Below are 20,173 nucleotides of genomic sequence, written 5' to 3'. Positions count from 1 at the left end.
CATTCGATTATGGTTATTGATAAGTAAGTCTGCTTTTTTCCTCCCTGAATATCTGAAACAATCATCAGCTCATAAGCTTTTTTTTTTCTCGTCTCATTCTGAAGTGAAATGAGAAGGCACATAAAAACTCATATTGAGGCTGGTGCTGCTGTGTCAGTGCCTCGGCTCGATTGGTAAGCTGGCTGAGGTGCTTCTCTCCTCGTCATCGTCTCCATAACCTGCGCACTTCTGACACGCGGATTATAATAAAAGAAGACTGCTGTCAGAGCAGGGTTGATTTAAAGACAGCCCGAGTCAATCAATCACAAAGTTCAGATTAAAAGTACAAGTATGGTTCACCCTCTCTCCGTCTCTCTTACTATCATTCTGCTTTGCCTTCTCGCAGCTTTTTTTTTTTCTTTTTCAGTTTAATCTGAGCAAAAATAAAGGAAGGCCTTTAAATTTCATAGCTTCCACGAAACTCTTGGCAAGTATTCATTGTGTTCTACTTTTCCCTTTCAACCTCTCCACAGGAGGCTGCATTCATTACAACTTTATATATGATGTTCTCCTTTCAAAATGCCACCGATGGCTCAGATGAGCTGTGCACTGTGATCCTGCAACACAAAAACGCCGGCGTCAGATTCTTCTTATTGACACACGCTCGCAGGAGTAGCCCGCCTGAGCGAGCCAAAGGGCGTCGTTCCTCGCTTTTAAAACACTGCTTTACATTTCCCCCCGCAGAAAACGAGCTAATTATAATGAGAGTGTTTTTAGATGATAAAACGATATCGAATCAGATTGCGTTCTCTTCCTTTTTCCTCTGCAACCTATTTTATGGCGAAGTTCAACAGTGTCACCGAGACAGAGATAGCACTTAATCACCCAGACAAACACGCCATTACCCCGCGAATGCAGAGCTGAATTAAATATGGTAAACTATCTCATTACACAAACACACGCATAAAATCTCCGTCTCTGAGCGATCAAAGGTCAGGGAAGTGAATATCTAAAAATCCTTCTTTGAATTCATTTGCCGTTAAAAGCAAGCTCTCTCCAGAGACCGCAGTCACCTGCTGCTAGCTGGACTCAGGTAATGACTATCATCTTAAAGGCCTGTCTGCCGCGACGACGCGTGGTGGAATACATCGGAGCGGTCGTTCTGGACGCTTCCAGGAGGAGATCACAAAGTCATTAACTATTTTCTGTCTTTCTCAGCAGTTAGTGTTGATGCAGCCTGCTTGCAATAATGTATTGTGTTGCAAACAAGAAGGATGGCCACTTCCCTGCCTCCTGGTGCAGAGGGGGCCCGCAGTGACACGGAGGCTCAGGTATATGGATGGCCTGAGGAGGTCTCCATCATTCATAAAACATGCTGCTGCCGCACGCCACCGAATTGATCTTGCAAAAGAAGCAGGGTGGCATGCCGACCACTTCATTAGTCTTCCACAGCCACAAATCACAGTCGTCGTAGCCTCACAGGGACCCGCCGACATCACCGTAACGCACTTGAGATCTTGAGCGTTCCCAAAATGCTCCAACGATGTTGCTGCTACGTTGCTACATTGTTTATGGCGGAATGGTTATGGTCTGGCTAAAATATGTGTGAAGAGAATGACAACAGCAGCCAGCCTCTCAAAATAAGAAATGCACACAATTTTTGAGCGCTGTAATTGATTGCTCGTGGTCATTTCGGGCATCATGGGATGAAATCAAGTGGCTTCTCCATAAAACAATGTCAAATATTGATGATATTTCTCTTCCCTGGCCTCTGAATGAATTGCCCTACTCACTGAGGCTTTTTGATGAATGCTTTTTATTGCCTTTTCTGTTGTTGCTAGAGCAGCTGGAAAGAACTCGGACCGGTCCTCTCAGAGTCAGCTAACCAAATTGCCGTGAGATGACTGCCACATCGCAGTCCACAAATCAGAACCGTGCATTTTATTATGCTTCTGTTCTTCTCTTTTTGATGGTTTAGTGACATTACTCACCCTGAAGCATTCAATGATTATTTCTCTTGTGAAACAGTCCCATGATAAGGTTATTATTAAGCTGTTTTTCACTCCTTATGACAGATGTTAGACCAGAAGTCATTCGTTTTTACTGGAAACACATAGAGGTTGCACACTGGGTAACAATAATTGTATCAGTATGTATCCTAAACACCTGCTACTTCTAAGAATGAACAGGTACGAACAAAAAAAGAGTCAGAAATAATTATGTTGTTTAACACTGGGCAACCCAGTATATGGTTGCTCCAAAAGTATTGGTGGTCATTTGTCATATTGTGATTCAATCATTATTCATACAACCTGCCATGTTTAATAAGCTGAGGGAAATGCTGTTGCTGTGGTGCTCCTTTACCGGTAAAGTAAAGCTTCACAAACAAATTGAAAGTTCATTATGACTTCCACTAGAGGGCAAATCCAGAGGTTGCAGACAGTGAAAAGGTGGCTTCCCCAGCTAACATTTTTTAGATTTTTTGGAACGTTAGTTTAAGGTTCTAAAAAAAAACGAAACAAAACATGTTTTGTTTAAGATATAGGTTCCCATACAATAACCAAATGAGAATCATACACTCACATTAAGTGGATGTTTTGTGTTCGCTGGTTTTATGCTTAATATTGCAGTTTGATTTAACTACAGATTTAATTCATTCCACTGAAATTGATCTTCTCAAATTAGCATATGTCATCGCAGTTTCTCAAAATGTAAAGAGTGGGAACAAAAGATTGTAATGGAAAGATACAGATCGCAGATGGAGAACGTCAAAGTGGCCTCATAGCTTGGCTTGTAAATGTGAAAAGAAAATGGAATGTCTTTCTCTCTCTCTTCTCTTTTGTCTGTCTGTTTCTGTGTCTCTCAAAAAAACAAACTGTTCTTACATTGTGTTGTCTCTTTAAAGTTGCATGGTTACCCCTCAACCCCCCTCATTCCTGCACAGTCTATTCCCTCAACTGTCATGCTGCCAGGCCTAAAAGCCTTCCTTGTGAAATGTTCAACATCAGAAATGGTTTGTGTGCATGTCAGTTTGGCCTACCAAAAATCCTAACAGTTAAGCCAAAGGCACCATAGGCACGTTCTCTTGTGAAGCTTTGTTTTTGTTTTAAAGGTCTTTGGTTACAACTGAGCCACAATCCCTGTCCGAGGCTTATTTACGATCGCCCTGGTATATTAAGATCTTATCAGGTTAGAGGTGTACTTTCACAACAGACATTGTGATCCAGCATATTCGAGGATGCCTCAGAAGCACATAATCAACATCACGTCCTGTTAAAACACTCAATAAACTAAGCATGTGCCTTAAAAAAATAAAAAAATAAAAAAATCAGTTTAGTCTCTTTACATTTCCATAAACATGCATGTCTCTCTCTCTCTCTCTCTCTCTCTCTCTCTCTCTCTCTCTCTCTCTCTCTCTCTCTCTCTCTCTCTCTCTCTCTCTCTCTCTCTCTCTCTCTCTCTCTCTCTCTCTCTCTCTCTCTCTCACAAAACTCCCCATTTGACTTGTGAAACATGATGAACACATTTGAAGATCAGCATGAATAATTCAGTCCACTCGGGCTGAAGCGGGTGAGCATGTAAGGATGTGAGTGGGGGGTGGGGGCTGGAGAGCAAGACAGCAAACAAGTCCCTCCTGGTTAGGCTTTTTTGAAGGACGGCCCAAAGTGCGTAGCAGCAGCGTTACAAGTGCTGAAGGTCCGAGGGGAATTAGGAGCATCTCCATTACCAGTGTGGAGCGATTTGTTTGGAATTATGCCATGCTTCAAATATCTGGAACTTTGGGGACACTGATACATCTGATCCCACAGCAAAGCAATCTTTACAAGTTTGTTTTTTTCCTCTCCTTGTGCCACAGAGCCGTCTACCCTCGGGGGTGTTTAAACTGAATCCATCTTTTGACTTTTTAGTGTTAATCTTGTCAACAAAAATAAATAATAATAATAATATGACTGGATAATTATTGCAGTGATTAGTATGTTTTTAGCATGTTGTTTATTTGGCAACAGCTCTTCTGACCCTGATTGATGGAGTGTGTAGCGCTTCATTTCTTAAACAACCATATATAGCCATATTCTAGGATAACAATGTCAGGATTCATCTGGCTGACATTGTGAAAGAATGGTTGAGAGAGCATGAAGAATCAATTTCACACCTGAATTGGCACCTGTGAGTCCAGGCCTTAAATACACTGAAGCCTTTGGGATGTGCTGGAGGAGACTTGACAGAGTGCTGGACTCTTGCATCGTCAATACAAGATCTTGACCAAATGCCTCTTTTATATTCCATTTATCTTCTTTAATGTAATCAGCCAGGGGTGCGTTTCCCAAAAGCATTGTTAGTCAACTATAGTCACAAGTTCCATCATTATCAACATAGTTCAACCAGTTGGTGTTTCCCCGACACCATCGTTCCAATGAACATTCCCAAACAGCAATGCAAACTTGTGTGGTTCCATTGACAGATCTCGACCTGTGGTTAGAAGCAGAGTTTCTTTTTTGTTTGACGTGGACTAAATAAATCCTTATTATCCTTATTAACCAACATGGTTGGCCGACATATTTGCAACAATAAGGTTTTGGGAAACAGTTGTGACTAGATTGTTGATTTCTTCATTGATGGAACGTACTGCGGTAGTTAAGCAGTGAGTTATGTCGTTGAACGAGAAACGCACCACTGGTTTTTCTTCACTGTCATTAATTACTCACTCTCCTTTTTTTCAAACCCTTAAGATGTTGGTTCATCTTCGGAACACAAATCAAGATATTGTTTTAATGAAATCCGAAATAAAACAAAATAGTTTGTTTGTTCAACAATCTCTGCCATATTCTGCTGTAACGCTTTGAAAGCGCTGTGCTGTATTTACAACGTCAACTGCGTAGGAGACTAGCGCAGACAAGAAGAGATTGTTGAATAAATTCATTATTTTAGTTAGTTTTTTGTGCACAACATGTATTCTTGTCACTTCATAACATTAAGATTGAACCAGAATCACATATTTTAATGATGTCATTAATACCTTTTTTGACCTTGAAAGGGGTTCATTAAATTGTGTCTAGGGGCTAGAGATCTCTTGGATTATATAAAAAATACCTTAATTTGTGTTCTGAAGAGAGACAAAGGTCTTGCGGGTTTGGAATGACAGGGTGAATAATTAATGACAGAAATTTCATTTTTGGGTGAAATAACCTTTTAACACTGGGTGCGTTTACATGCACACCAGTAAGATGATAACTCCAAAAAAATCAGTTTATTGAAATAATCTGTTTTCCCCGTTTACATGCAAACCAGTAAACTGACAATGCAAGTAAACTGTGTTTACATGACTTTATTAATAAACCGGGTTATTTCCTTGTAGGGACGTCAAAAAGAATAATGTCTGTATATCTGACTCTGAGTTTTTCAAATGTTACGTCAGTTGTGATCTTAAATAAAACGTGCGCCGTGTCAGCGGGAGATTTACGGCTCATATTATCCCTCGTCAGTTACAGATGCAGCGTTTTGACTGAACCTCTTCTACTTCTGCTGCATGAGAAGAAACACATCTTTTCAATTTTCTAGGTCTTAAAAGAGTCTGCATTTGTGATTTATGTGCTTATTTCATGCAGACGCTAGCGTTTTTTGTCGGCTTATTAGGCATAATCGGTTTAAGAACATGCATGTAAACACACTCACTGTCTTGGACTGATTGTTTGAATGAATTTGCTTATTGGATAATTTAACATCTTAAAATGATCTGATTGCAAACATAGAAGCAAAATTGGGGTTACAGGTGTTTGTGTGATGGTAGATGCTTTCAATCAATCGATCAATCAATCAACTTTATTTATATAGAGCTTTTCCAAGGACAATTGTTTCAAAACAGCTTCACAGTGTTAAACTAAATTTGATTTGGGTGTACCGTCGTTCTGGAGAAAAAACGTGATGTCAACAGCTCATATTAATTTATCATATAGCGGCAATGTTGGCAGATCCATATTATAGTTTATAGAATTAAATACGAACTAATTAATTTTATTTGTATATGTAGTTCAATAACTTAGATTATCATTTTAGTGTCCCCATGTCAAGTTTGACACAAAGGAAAACTGGCGCGAGGACTCAAGTGCAAAGGAATGTATTTATTATAACAAAAAGAAACAAACACGAAACAAAAAAACAAAAACAAAAAAAAACACAATGGGGCAAAACACATAATCAGAAAACCCAAATAAACTCAAAACATACCAATAAAGGGAATCACAGGGAAACAGACATAACAACGATCCGACAAAGACTGACAAACACAAGGAGCTTATAAAGGGAAGAAATCAAGAGGGAACAGGTGGGAGAAATCAAACATTAATCAGATAACAAGGGGGAGGGATCAGACAATGACAGGAGCACATGCTTAACATAACAAAACCCACATGTACACACAAGACAGGACAGGCATGTGACACTACCCCTCCTTAAGGAGCGGCTACCAGATGCTCCACTAGGGACGGGAGGGATAGACCAGGGAGGGACAGACCAAGGCGGGAAGGGAGGGACAGAACAGGGCGGGACGGGATGGGAGGGTCAGACCAGGGCGGGACGGGAGGGACAGACATGGAAGGAACAAACAAGGAAGGGGTTAACAATGGAGGGACGGGGAAATCAAAAAATTCAGATGGCCATTTTGACCCACAGTGTTTGGGCGGCCAAGATGGCCCACAGGTCTTAGGCGGCCAGGATGGCCTACTAAGTTCAGGTTTCCAGGGCAGGGTGGCAGGGCTGTGCGGGCAGAGCAGGGCACTGGACTGGCGCAGGCAGATGCCCGGGCGCCATTTCCGGCGCAGCAGCATCCACCGGCACAGAGTCTACTGGCACAGGGACCACCGGCACAACCGGAACATGATCCACCGGAACTGGGACCACTGGCACACGATCCACCGGCACACAATCCACCGGCACACAATCCACCGGCACACGATCCACCGGCACACGATCCACCAGAACTGGGACCACCGGAACAAGCTCCCCCGGAACGGAGTCCACCGGAACTGGGACCACCGGAACACGCTCCCCCGGAACGGAGTCCACTGGAACTGGGACCACCGGCACACGATCCACCGGTACACGATCCATCGGAACTGGGACAACCGGAACACGCTCCCTCGGAACAGAGTCCACTGGAACAGGGACCACCGGAGCCGGGACCACCGGAGCACGATCCACCAGAACTGGGATCACCGGTACACAATCCACCGGTACATAATCCACCGGAACGGGAATCACCAGTACAGGGACAGAAAGTGTCTTTCTCTACCTCCTCCTCCGTTTCTGGGTTGTCAAACTTGGGACCCCCGGAGCAGGGACCACCTGAACTAGATCCACCGGAATAGGAACCACGGGAACACAGACCACCAGATTTATCAGAACCCTGGTCCTAGGGAGACTGGAGTCCAGCCGATCCACGAACTCGCTGAAATCTGGAGTCCCCATTCTCTCTATCGCCCTAGGACTGAGAGGCATATCCAGGCAGAGGTTAAAAACCTAAAAGCCTTCTTGGTTTCATTAAGGTACAGGTGATGTACCTCGTTGAGGAATTGGCAGGCAAACTCTTTTACACCCATTCCCTTTTGACGGATGTACTTTGAGTTTATCTGCCACATCACCTGTAAATGTCTGTCCAGTTCCATTGCCCATGGAAAACAAAACATCTCCTGCTGAGTCCTCCTTTTGGTCAGATCGTTCTGTCACGTTTAACACAAAGGAAAACTGGCGCGAGGACTCAAGTGCAAAGGAGTGTATTTATTATAACAAAAAGATACATAAACACAAAACAAAAAACCCCACAATGGGGCAAAACACATAATCAGAAAATACAAATAAACTCAAAACATACCAATAAGGGGAATCACGGGGAAACCTAGACATTACAATGATTCGACAAAAGCCCCATTCGCACGGGACTAGTATTATCTAGGGACCTCTGGTGATTTGTAATAATTGCAGAGAATGTCTGTGATCTTAATCCCGTGTGAATCGGCCATGTCTGTAATTTGTAAAGTAAAAATTCCCCCGCAAATTACCTACCATATTTCGCCACACACCGAGGTCCTGTGATAGTAGTCCCGTGCCAATCGACATCTCTGTGATTTGGCCAGGATTAGGCGGATCGTATATAAAATTTGCAAGCTTTTTTTCTTCCTGTGAACATTTCTATCTTTATCTTTCACGAAGAATAAAGTCTGCATTCATAATGCGCACGTTATGAATTCCCGTGCATTCTAAAGTGATTATACTTTCACTTTAGAATGAATATCAATTTGGGAGTAATCTGATTGAATGGTGTGTTTAATATTAACATCAATACTGTTCTTAGTGAAAAACAGAACAGAATAGTACAGTAGCCTACAATGACAAGATTTTTAAATAGGCGCTTTTACATTTAGTTTTGAAAATGAATCTTCCGCTGTATATCGTCAGCTTCTCACTTGTGATAAAGGAAGTTTATGAGGTCTGTTCGCTAACTGAACGAAATTATGTTTATTTATTAGACTACTGTAAAATAATCAAAACGATATCAATGACTGTTTATGATTTCATACAGCTATATCTATAACGAAGTCTTGACATCATATCCGGGAGAAGTCAGTAAATTCGACTAAAATCACAGGCTTGCTTATCCCATGCGAAAGCGCCACGCAAAACTCAGATGTGGGGGAGTCATTTCTTAATCACAGAGGTCGCTAGATAATACTAATCCCGTGTGAATAGTGCTAAAGACTGACAAACACAAGGAGAGGGAACAGGTGGGAGAAATCAAACACTAATCAGATAATAAGGGGATCAGACAATGACAGGAGCACATGCTCCACATAACAAAACCCACATGTGCACACAAGACAGGACAGGCATGTGACTACCAAACTGAGCAAGTCAAGCCAAAGGCGACAGTTGCAAGGAACCAAAACTCCATCAGGGCATGATGGAGAAAAATAAACCTTAGAAGAACTTTCGTCTTCTAAGATCATCAAATTATAACTGCGTGACGTAACATAAATAACGTTAATGACTCCATTTTCCGTGCTTCAGTCATTTATTTGCGTTAAATTATTTGAACACGTTAAATAATTGAATAAATCGCATGCATTAATGCATTGACGTTGACAACCCTAGTTTAAACTGAAAGTCAAAGCTGAACTGTTAAGAAATTCAATTACACTCTGATACAAGTTTACATAGATAAAAAATGAACGGTGTAAACACCATTCATCTTCAATTCATACCCGTGCAGAGTAGGACAGTGTAGGATGTGTTGCTAGAGCACAAAGAAAGAGCACCAGCGGTCTATTTACACATAACTCTCTCTCTCTCTCTCTCTCTCTCTCTCTCTCTGTGTGGATTGCATGCTGGGAGCGGAAGTGTGGTGTGGGGATGTGAGAGCGGCACGCTTGATTTTTAGTTTCAAGGTGTTATTTTTCAGTCTAAGTATTTTCTTTCTTTTTGTTTGTTTGTTTGTTTGTTCTTTATCACTTTGCGGTTTACTTTAAGTACTTGTGGGATTAATTCAGTGATAAGGGCCATGGCGTCTCTCTCTGGTGAGGGAACGCCTGGGCTATCAATCAAAAACGGATGTAAAGTGTTTTCGGACCAAGCATTTACCGTAGAGGACGTGCTTCTAGCAATGGGCGAGATTGTAGGAAACGAAAACATAGCATCGGCCTCCAGAATGAATAGGGCTGTAGTAGTTTTTCTTAAAGATGAGAAACTCGTAAACATCCTTGTTGAAAATGGAATTGTTGTGTCTGAAACGCTGGTGCAAGTGACGCCTTTACGCGCACCGGCTACTAGAGTCACCATTTCTAACGCGCCGCCTTTCATTTCAAATGAGCAAATCATAAAAGAATTGAGTCGTTATGGAAAGTTTGCTGGATCCATTAAAATGGTTCCGCTCGGGTGTAAAAACGCAGCTTTAAAACATGTGATGTCTTTTCGAAGACAAGTGTTCATGTTTTTAAATGCCCAATCTGAGTCTCTGGATATCTCGTTTCGCATTCAACATGGAGACAGTTCTTTTATGATTTTTGCAACGACAGAAAGCCTTCGTTGTTTTGAATGCGGCGATTTGGGACATAAGAAGTTTACGTGTCCACATAGGAAACAATTAGAAAATGCAAAGAATGACGGAAACAATGACGCGCAAACTGATCAGAGCGAAAAAAATGAAAGTCCAGATAAAGAGAAACGGCCTATAGCTGTAACGGAGGTAACGATTCCAGAAAAGAAACAGAGGATAAATGGGAATAAGGATTCAGAGTCCTCGGTTTCAACAGGTGAACCCAGCGTTATTCCTCAGACTACACCCGAGAAGAGTGCTATAGATCCAAGCGCAAAGTCAGAGGTGAGTGAGTTTTTGTCTTTAATACGAGCTGGTGATAATACTGTAGGACCGAATGTTGGTGTTGTTATGGATAAGGAATGTGTTTATGGTGATGATGTTCAGAGTAGTAGCGGGATACAGGCGAATGCACTTGTGGAGAGTGAAAACAGTGATGATGAATTGATGGAGGATTGTGACAATTGCTCAGAGTTTTCGGATATTGATTGCAGTCAGTCTTTGGAGGACATTTATTCTGTCGAAGAATTAAATGATTTTCTAGACTTAACTAAAGGGAAAAAAGTTGATGTTGCGAAGTTTTTCCCCGATGTTAATAAGTTTATAAAATCAGTGGCGATAGCTCAGAAGACGGCAGGCTATGATATCATTTCAAAACAAAAAAGATTTCGGCTGAAAAAGTTTTTAACAACTGTACGTAAGTCTCAAAAAGATAACGTAAAACTGGCCAAATGGAAAAAATAAGTCACATGGGTATGGGATCTATCTTCATTTTTGTTGTGTTTTTCTGTTATTTGTTTTTTTCTTCTCTTTACCCTGCAATGCAGATTCTTAGATTGGGATCTTTAAATGTGAATGGGCTAAGAGATGGGGGAAAAAGAGGATTGCTTTCTGAGTTCCTTAGACTTAAAGATTCAGAAGTTATATTTTTACAAGAAACTCATAGCGATATGAAAAATGAATCTGAGCTAAACATGTGGTGGAAAGGAAAGCTTTGTTTAAGTCATGGCACAAATGTTAGTGCAGGCGTAGCCATTTTATTTTCACCTCACCTCAATGTCAATATTTTATCAGAAATGGAATTAGAGAAAGGGCGTATTTTGATGGTGAAAGCTAAAGTTGAAAATCAGTTATTTGTTTTTATAAATATATATGCTCCAAATAAAGGGTTAGATAGAATGATTATGTTGAGAAAATTGGGAGAGTTTTTAAAAAGTTACGCTGTAGATGGTATGCTAATCATTGGTGGGGATTGGAATTGTTCTCTTAATTTTCTTTTAGATAGGAATAATGAGGAGCCACATCCTGTATCAGTTTCTGTTTTAAAAAGTTTAATGGTTCAAAATGATTTAGTAGATGTTTGGAGAGAGCGGAATAAAGAGATGAAACAATATACATGGACCAAAGTCTCACAAGGAAGGATAAGTGCAGCAAGACTTGATAGGTTTTATGTCAAGCGTGCGGAGAATAATAGAATCATGGGGTGTAATATTTTTCCATGTTGTCTATCAGATCATCATTTTATTACAGTCAATATTATTTTGACACAATCTAAATTTAAAAGTCCATATTGGAAGTTTAATGTTGCACTGTTGAAAGAGATAGATTTTTATGAGAAATTTGAATTGTTTTGGAACGAATGGGGTTCAAAGAAAAATGAGTTTGAGAATTTGATTCAGTGGTGGGATATAGGGAAGACGCAAATCAAAATATTTTGTCAGCAGTATACATGTTTTTCAACAAGAAAAATAAAACAAAAAATTTCAGAAATAGAACATGAGATTTTAAACATTACAGCTGGTATGATTCAGAACTCTAATTCATCTTCAGCTGGCATTGTGAGTGAAAAGAAACAAGATCTAGAACATTTGTTGCAAGTGAGGGCAAAAGGAGCCTTGATAAGATCTCGTTTTATGTCCGTTCATGAGATGGATGCCCCCACTGCTTATTTTTTTAATTTAGAGAAAGTGTCAAAACAACAAAATCAAATGCATTGTTTGACAACACCTGATGGACGTAAGACTTTTGATGCAACAGAAATGAGAAAGATTGCAGTGGACTTTTATTCGAACTTATATAGAAAAGAGGACACTGACACTGAATGTGTATCAGAGCTACTGCAGCAGTTGCCTTCTCTTTCTAAACCACAAAGTGAGCACTTGGACAGAACTGTTTCATTTGAGGAGTTATCGGATGCTGTTAAACAGATGAAGCCTGGCAGAGCACCTGGAATTGATGGACTTTCACTGGACTTTTATAAAGCTGTGTGGAATTACATCGGTAAAGACTTTAATGAGGTGGTCCAAGAGTGTTTTAAAGAAAAACGCCTTCCCACAAGTTGTCAAAGGGCAGTGTTAACACTGCTACCAAAGAAGGGTGACTTGAGTGTTCTTAAAAATTGGAGGCCTGTGTCAATCCTAACAACTGATTACAAGCTAATTGCTAAAGTTTTGGCAAATAGGCTGAAAACTGTATTAGGAGATTTAATATGTCAAGATCAATCTTACTGTGTTCCAGAAAGAACCATATATGATAATATTTTTATGATGAGAGATATCTTAGATTTTTCTAAACAAAATGAAATGAATGTGGGTTTTTTATTCCTGGATCAGGAAAAAGCGTTCGATAGAGTGGATCATGGTTTTCTGTACGAAACAATGAGTGCATTTGGATTTGGAGATGGTTTTATTTCTTGGCTCAAACTATTATATATGAATGCATCTTGTATTTTAAAAATAGGAGGTGGGTTAAGTAAACCAATAAGAATGCTTAAAGGTATCAGACAAGGTTGCCCTCTCTCCGGTCAGTTATATGCATTAGCAGTGGAGCCACTCCTGTGTCTTTTGAGGAAAGAACTGTCTGGTCTTAAGATTGATGGGAACTCTAATGCTTTAAAGTTAACAGCATATGCAGATGACATTACTGTGATAGTGAAAGATCAAAGAGATATTGATATGTTTAATTACAGTATCTCTCTATATGAGAGAGCGTCGTCTGCAAAACTGAACTGGAGCAAAACAGAAGCTTTTTGGTGCAATAGTAAAGAACAATGCTCCAATGTCGATGCAAAACCTGTTATCCCAGGAAATGTAAAGTGGGGAAAAGAAGGATTTAAGTTTTTAGGTGTCTTTTTAGGTTCTGAGGAACATCAAAGAAAGAACTGGGAAGGCGTGAAAGATAAAATCTGTAATAGATTATCAAAATGGAAATGGATTTTACCTCAACTTTCTTATAGAGGGAGAGTGCTGGTCGTGAATAATCTAGCCGCATCCATTTTATGGCATAAACTGATTGTGTTGAACCCACCAGAGGACTTCATTCGGGAAATTCAAAAAGTGTTGGTACAGTTTTTCTGGGATGGACAACATTGGTTGAGAGAATCAGTATTGTATCTACAGCTAAGTGAAGGAGGCCAGGGCCTTATGGACATTAAATCCAAGGTGGCTGGTTTTAGACTGCAGACTGCGCAAAGACTACTGTACCATCAGTCTCAGAACTGGTCAGAAATTGCTTGTGCTCTACTAAGAAGAGTGGGGCGGATGAACTTGGATAAACATTTATTCTTAATTAATTTGAAGGAAGTGGATTTGAATGGACTCTCTTCCTTTTATGTATCAGTTTTAAATGCATGGCAAATATTTGTTGTTAAAAGAGAATTGTCTGAGGTTCCCCATGAGTGGGTTCTTGAAGAACCATTACTTTTTAATCCTCTTCTTACTGGCATGAGTTTAAAATCTAAAACTGTATGCACAAACCTGGTCAAAGCAGGAATAAGTAAAATCTGTCATCTTCGGTCGATTGACCGATGGATTTCTGCAGAAAAACTGGCCATGAAGATTGGTATTCATTCTGTTCGGACTGTTGAAAAATTGCTACATGAGATACAAGAGTCATTTCCTTTAATTCCATCACAAGTAGACATGGTAAAGAATGATTTCCCCAGCATTAAGGTGGTGGTAAACGTAGGAGATTGGCAGGAGACAGATGGAAGATTACTCTTTTTTACAACACCTGAACTGGGTCTTTTTGACACTATATCTAAGAAGGCTCTTTATCTTGTTTGTGTCAAATATCTGAACTTAAGAGCATTGAAAGATCTTCCAGAGACCAAATGGACTAATTTTGTTGAATCAGGTGTATCTCCAAAAGGATGTTGGAGGTCATTGTACAAGATGCCAATCGAAAAAAGAACTGGGGATTTACAATGGAGGATTTCTCATTGTATTTTAGCAACAAATCGGTACAAAGCTCATCTAAATCCTTTGCAAGGAGAAGAATGTTTGTTTTGTGGTCTTCCAGAAACAGTTTTCCATATTTTTATTGGGTGTTCAAGGCTGTTAGGAATTTTTGATGTATTAAGAGATTTGAGCCATAATTTTGGTTTTATTTTTACAAATAGTCTCTTTATTTTCGGACCAAAATATAACACCTTGAACAAAAGCAAAATTGTTCTGATAAATGTTTTATTTGGAAAGGCAAAAATGGCAATTTGGCTCACCAGAAAAAGAAAATTGCTGTCTAATAATGATACTGATCCTTTGAGCATGTTCAGAGCTTTGGTAAAGAGTAGGCTGGTTATGGAGTATAAGTATTATGAATTGGTGAACGATACTGAATCTTTCTTCTTTTTATGGGGTGTTGGAAATGTTTTATGTCAACCCAATGACGAGGGAGGTTGTGATGTATTGATGTAAAAGTGCTTTTTTTTAAATGATTGTATTTATTTTATTTATTTATTATTTTAGGAATGTAAATTTCTGAAGTAATGTGTTAAGGCTTTTATGTATTTAGATTGGTAATTAAAGAGATGTTAAAAGTCAAAGTCTCTCTCTCTCTCTCTCTCTCTCTCTCTCTCTCTCTCTCTCTCTCTCTCTCTCTCTCTCTCTCTCTCTCTCACTGATAAGTGCTGTGACAGCAGAAATGTTTGTGTGACAAGCATTTGGGGGCTTTAGTCCATTAACAGCCTCTTTTGAGTCTCCTTGGCGGGTTATTGGGCCAGCAAGTCAAAACCTTGCAGAATTCCTCTTCCATTTATATCATGTGAGACAGGAAGGGGAAGTGAGGACACAAAGAAAGAGGGACACAGAGAGAAAGGCTGCCGTGTTTTCGCCGGTGTTTAAATTAATTTGATATGACAAATTGAAAAAGGGTGCATGGAAGTGCACACGTATTTGTGTGTATGCATGCATGTCTGACGAAGACAGGATGCGCCGATCAGCTTTGGTGTCATCAGATTAACAGGCATACGTCCATAATTAATGTCCAGTGACTGGACGCACTTTACACGAGGCACCTAGGAAAGCCGCTCTAGCTGTCAGTCAAAATGACACATGGCCATAAAACACAAAGCTAGCATTAAACACAGGGAAACACAAGTGTGATTGTGAAGTAAAATACCCCCTGTATCTCACATAACAAAACAAAGAATTACGTGAGCATAATATACATGGCATTTACTAATTTAGAGATGGTCAGATTTTATTCATTTAAAGTGTCGCAGGCGGCACTTTAAGTAATATATATTTATTCAAAGTGTTGACTAAACAAAAAAGCTGGAGAATCCCTGCATTGCATGTAAATATGAAATGACATATATTTGTACATTTTCATGTGTCTGTAAGACAAAAGCCTTCCAAAGACAATAATACATGGTCAAATGACACATTGTGTTCATCAGAAGCTGATTAGATATCCAGTGTTGCAATGTTGAGAAAAGTGAAATGATTGCTGTAAATCCAGTGATCAAATACTGTGGGCTTTCAGTGATCAGCTCATTCCCATTATATGGTCTCTGTGTACAATTCCACCAACCTTAAAGGACAACTCTGGTGAAAAATGAACCTAGGGGTAATTAACACATGGTCACCGAGTAGATCATTCTCTGAAATGCGTTTTCATGAAAATCGAATCGAATTTATCCCTAAAACAGATTAGCTTAAATGCTAGTGTATGGGACATAGAATAAGTACAATTAAGAGTGCGTTCACACTTGTAGTTCGGTTAGTTTGGTTCGTTTGGTCTGGACCAAAAAACAAAAACAAAACATATAGTCCTGGTCCACTTAGTGTTCACACTGGCATTTTTAACAGCGAACCTAAAGTTACCGAACCAAAGGCATAGGGAGACGCTCACAACGTGATTGGTCAGCTTATATGACGTAGGAGCTTGCTTACCGAATGTGGCAAGGGGGGCGTGGTTCAGCGAGGTCTGCAGCGGGAGAGAGAGCCGCGGGACGAGCGGTAAGTGAGTGGGTTGGACGCAGATTAATAACACCTGTATCTTGTTCCAGTAATGGGCGTGGGGAGAGGATAAAACGCCAGTGGAACCGGAAGCCTGGGAGAGAGAGACGGACTGTTGATGCGACACCCTGACCCCGAGTTTACCCGGAAGCCGGAAGCGCTGTGAACCGGAAGTGATTGTTTGTTTGACTGAAGCACACGCTGAGTGTGACACTGAATTTGATACAGAAATAAAGAGAGCATCAACAGTCCAGCCGACCCCCGTGTCCTCTTCCTTCCACACACACACAAACTTGTTACACTGGTGCCGAAACCCGGGAGGAAGTAGGACAGCGCCGCCGCCATGCAGACGTCTTCCACCACGCCATTTGAGGACATCATTACATCCCTCGCGGTCCTCCACCGCGAACAACATCAAGCCCTGCTGGACCTTCGGACGGATCAGGAGTGCCGCTTTGTGGCAATCGCCAGCAAGAGCACCGCGAGAGGTTCCGGAGCTGGCTTGACCGGGAGGTTCGCACCGAGGCCGCCGGGCAGACCGGCGCACCGGTCCACGTGCCCCTACATAAGATGGGGCCACAAGACGACCCCGAGGCCTTCATAGACTTGTTCCAAAAATTGGCGGAGGCCTGCGGGTGGCCCCGGGCACAGTGGCCGGTGCGTCTTATTCCATTGCTTTCCGGAGAAGCCCAGGCGACTGCCCAACAACTGCCGGCGGCGAACCTCCTGGAATACAACGACCTCAAGAGGGCCATCATTCAGCGGGTCGGCCGGACCCCTGAACAACACCGCCAGCGATTCCGCTCCCTGGAATGGGGCGAGGCCGGCCGACCCTTCGCGATGGCCCAACAGCTCCGGGACTCTTGTCGCAAATGGCTCTTGGCCGGCGGAAGCGACGTGGACCACATCGTCGACCTGGTGGTACTGGAGCAGTTTATCGCTCGGCTACCGAAGAAGACAGCCGAGTGGGTCCAGTGCCACCGGCCCACGTCGCTGGAGACGGCCATCAACCTGGCGGAGGACCACATGGTGGCGTGCCCCGGGGTCGGCAAGCCCCTTCTAACTTCTACCTCTCTCTCTCCCCCCTCTGTCTCTCTCTCTCGCCCTGTCCCTCTCCCTAGGTCCCGCCCTCCGGGCCCTCCTCGCATTCCCCCCAGAGGCCGGGGTGGGATGGGCCCTGGGCCGTTCGGGAGTTCAAGGGCCCCGCCCAGAGGTAGATACAACCCAATTGTTAGTTCCGAAGAGCCGCCGGGAAATGCTTTTCCGGGCAGCTCACTCCAATCCAATGGCGGGCCACTTGGGACAAGCGGCCACACTGAATCGCCTCATGACCCGATTTTTTTGGCCAGGCATTCATGACAACGTGCGCAGGTGGTGCGCGTCTTGTCCGGAATGTCAGTTGGTAAATCCACTGGCCGCTCCAAAAGCGCCATTGCGCCCCCTTCCATTAATGCAGGTCCCCTTCGAGAGAATTGGGATGGACCTCATCGGGCCATTAGAGCGATCCGCACGCGGACATCGTTTTGCGTTAGTTATCGAGGACTACGCAACACGATATCCAGAAGCAGTGGCTCTCCGCAACATCTCCGCGAAGAGTGTTTAATCGCTTGCTTAAAACCATGATCCGTAAGTTCGTACAGGAAGACACCAAAAATTGGGATAGGTGGTTAGAACCCCTCTTATTCGCCGTGCGGGAGGTCCCACAAGCCTCCACGGGGTTTTCCCCCTTCGAGCTTCTCTACGGGCACCAGCCACGGGGGGTGCTGGACGTCCTGCGAGAAACTTGGGAGGAGGGGCCTTCTTTGGCGAAGAATGAAATTCAATATGTGCTGTACTTGCGAACAAAACTCCACACACTGGGGCGGCTATCCAGGGAGAATTTGTTACAAGCCCAGGGCCGACAGAGCCGGTCCTATAACAGGGATACGAAACTGTGCAAATTCACACCGGGAGAGAAAGTGCTCGTATTACTCCCTACGTCAAGCTCTAAATTAATGTCAAAGGGGCAGGGGCCGTTTGAGGTCGCACGACAGGTCGGGATCTCGATTATGAAGTGATACGGTCCGATAGGAACGGGGCACGTCAAATATATCACTTCAATCTACTAAAAAAATGGAATGAGGTGGAATCGGTGTTGTTGGCAACGGTGATTGGGGGGGAGGATGATCTCGGGCCAGAGGCGAGCATCAAGGCACAATCAGTCGCGCTGGCCCCTGGTGGAGATCACCTCTCACCGTCCCAACTCACTGATTTATCAAAATTACAGGCGGAGTTTGCTGACGTGTTCTCGCCCCTACCGGGACGCACCGACTTAATTCAGCACCATATCGAGACTGAGCCGGGCGTGGTAGTTCGCTGCCGGCCGTATCGGTTGCCTGAACACAAAAAAAGGTGGTTCAGGAAGAATTAGGTGCTGGACATGGGAGTAATAGAAGAGTCCAACAGTGACTGGGCGAGTCAGATAGTTTTGGTTCCCAAAACCGACGGCTCGGTCAGGTTCTGTGTGGACTATCGCAAGGTGAACGCTGTGTCGAAATTCGACGCTTATCCAATTCCGCGGGTTGACGAGTTGCTTGATCGGCTGGGCACGGCTCGATTTTATTCGACATTGGACTTAACAAAGGGCTATTGACAGATCCCCTTGTCTCCATTGTCCAAAGAAAAGACAGCTTTCACCACGCCGTTTGGATTGCACCAATTTGTCAAGCTTCCTTTCGGTTTGTTCGAGGCCCCCGCTACCTTCCAGCGCCTCATGGATAGGATTTTGCGTCCCCATGCCGCATATGCTGCTGCCTATCTGGATGATATCATGATTTACAGTCACGATTGGCAGCGGCATATGCAGCATGTCAGGGCGGTCCTGAGGTCGCTGAGAGGAGCGGGGCTCACGGCCAATCCGAAGAAGTGTGCGATTGGGCGGGTGGAAGTAAGGTATCTGGGCTTCCACTTGGGTCATGGACAGGTGCGTCCCCAAATTGATAAGACTGCCGCGGTTGCAACCTGTCCGAGACCCAAGACCAAAAAGGAGGTAAGGCAGTTCTTGGGGCTGGCGGGATATTATAGACGGTTTATACCAAATTATTCTGACCTCACCAGCCCTTTTACTGACCTTACTAGAAAGGGGCTACCAGATACGGTCCAGTGGACGGAGCCGTGCCAGCAGGCTTTCACCCAAGTTAAGGCTGCTCTATGTGGCGGGCCGCTTTTACACTCCCCTGACTTTTCTCTCCCTTTCTTGTTGCAGACTGACGCGTCGGACAGGGGGCTGGGTGCAGTCCTGGCCCAGGAGGTGGAGGGGGGAGAGCGGCCGGTGCTGTAAAAATTAGCCGCAAGCTCTCGAAGAGAGAGGCTAAGTACAGCACCATCGAAAAAGAGTGCCTTGCCATCAGGTGGGCTGTTCTCACCCTCCGCTACTACCTCCTGGGGCGGGAGTTCACCCTCTGTTCGGACCACACTCCTCTCCAATGGCTCCACCGCATGAAAGATACCAATGCGCGGATCACCCGTTGGTATCTAGCTCTTCAGCCTTTTAAATTCAAGGTGGTCCACAGGCCGGGTGCTCAGATGGCTGTAGCCGACTTCCTCTCCAGAAATGGGGCGGGAGGGGGCTGCAGGCCGGACGGCTCCCCGGCCTGAGTCGGGCGGTGGGGGTATGTGGCAAGGGGGGCGTGATTCAGCGAGGTCTGCAGCGGGAGAGAGAGCCGCGGGACGAGCGGTAAGTGAGTGGGTTGGACGCAGATTAATAACATCTGTATCTTGTTCCAGTAATGGGCGTGGGGAGAGGATAAAACGCCAGTGGAACCAGAAGCCTGGGAGAGAGAGACGGATTGTTGATGCGACACCCTGACCCTGAGTTTACCCGGAAGCCGGA

At 43.2% G+C, this 20,173-nt stretch overlaps 1 protein-coding gene and 1 long non-coding RNA gene across 2 annotated transcripts in view; both read left to right on the top strand.

Annotated features, from left to right (window-relative positions):
- Positions 1 to 20,173, top strand: part of LOC137070471 (uncharacterized) — a 71,979-nt gene that overhangs the window by 34,979 nt on the left and 16,827 nt on the right. The gene's annotated exons all lie outside the window — the stretch shown is intronic.
- Positions 16,873 to 20,161, top strand: LOC137081984 (zinc finger and SCAN domain-containing protein 21-like). Its single transcript, XM_067447685.1, has 2 exons — positions 16,873 to 17,515; positions 20,068 to 20,161. Exons 1-2 carry the CDS (start codon positions 16,873 to 16,875, stop codon positions 20,088 to 20,090), a joined length of 666 nt encoding a protein of 221 aa, XP_067303786.1. The 3' UTR covers positions 20,091 to 20,161.

Source organism: Pseudorasbora parva, chromosome 1 (genome assembly GCF_024679245.1).
Source record: "Pseudorasbora parva isolate DD20220531a chromosome 1, ASM2467924v1, whole genome shotgun sequence".
Taxonomy (NCBI): Eukaryota; Metazoa; Chordata; class Actinopteri; order Cypriniformes; family Gobionidae; genus Pseudorasbora; species Pseudorasbora parva.
Note: the sequence above shows the minus strand (reverse complement) of the source record. Positions and strands in the feature narration are given on the sequence as shown.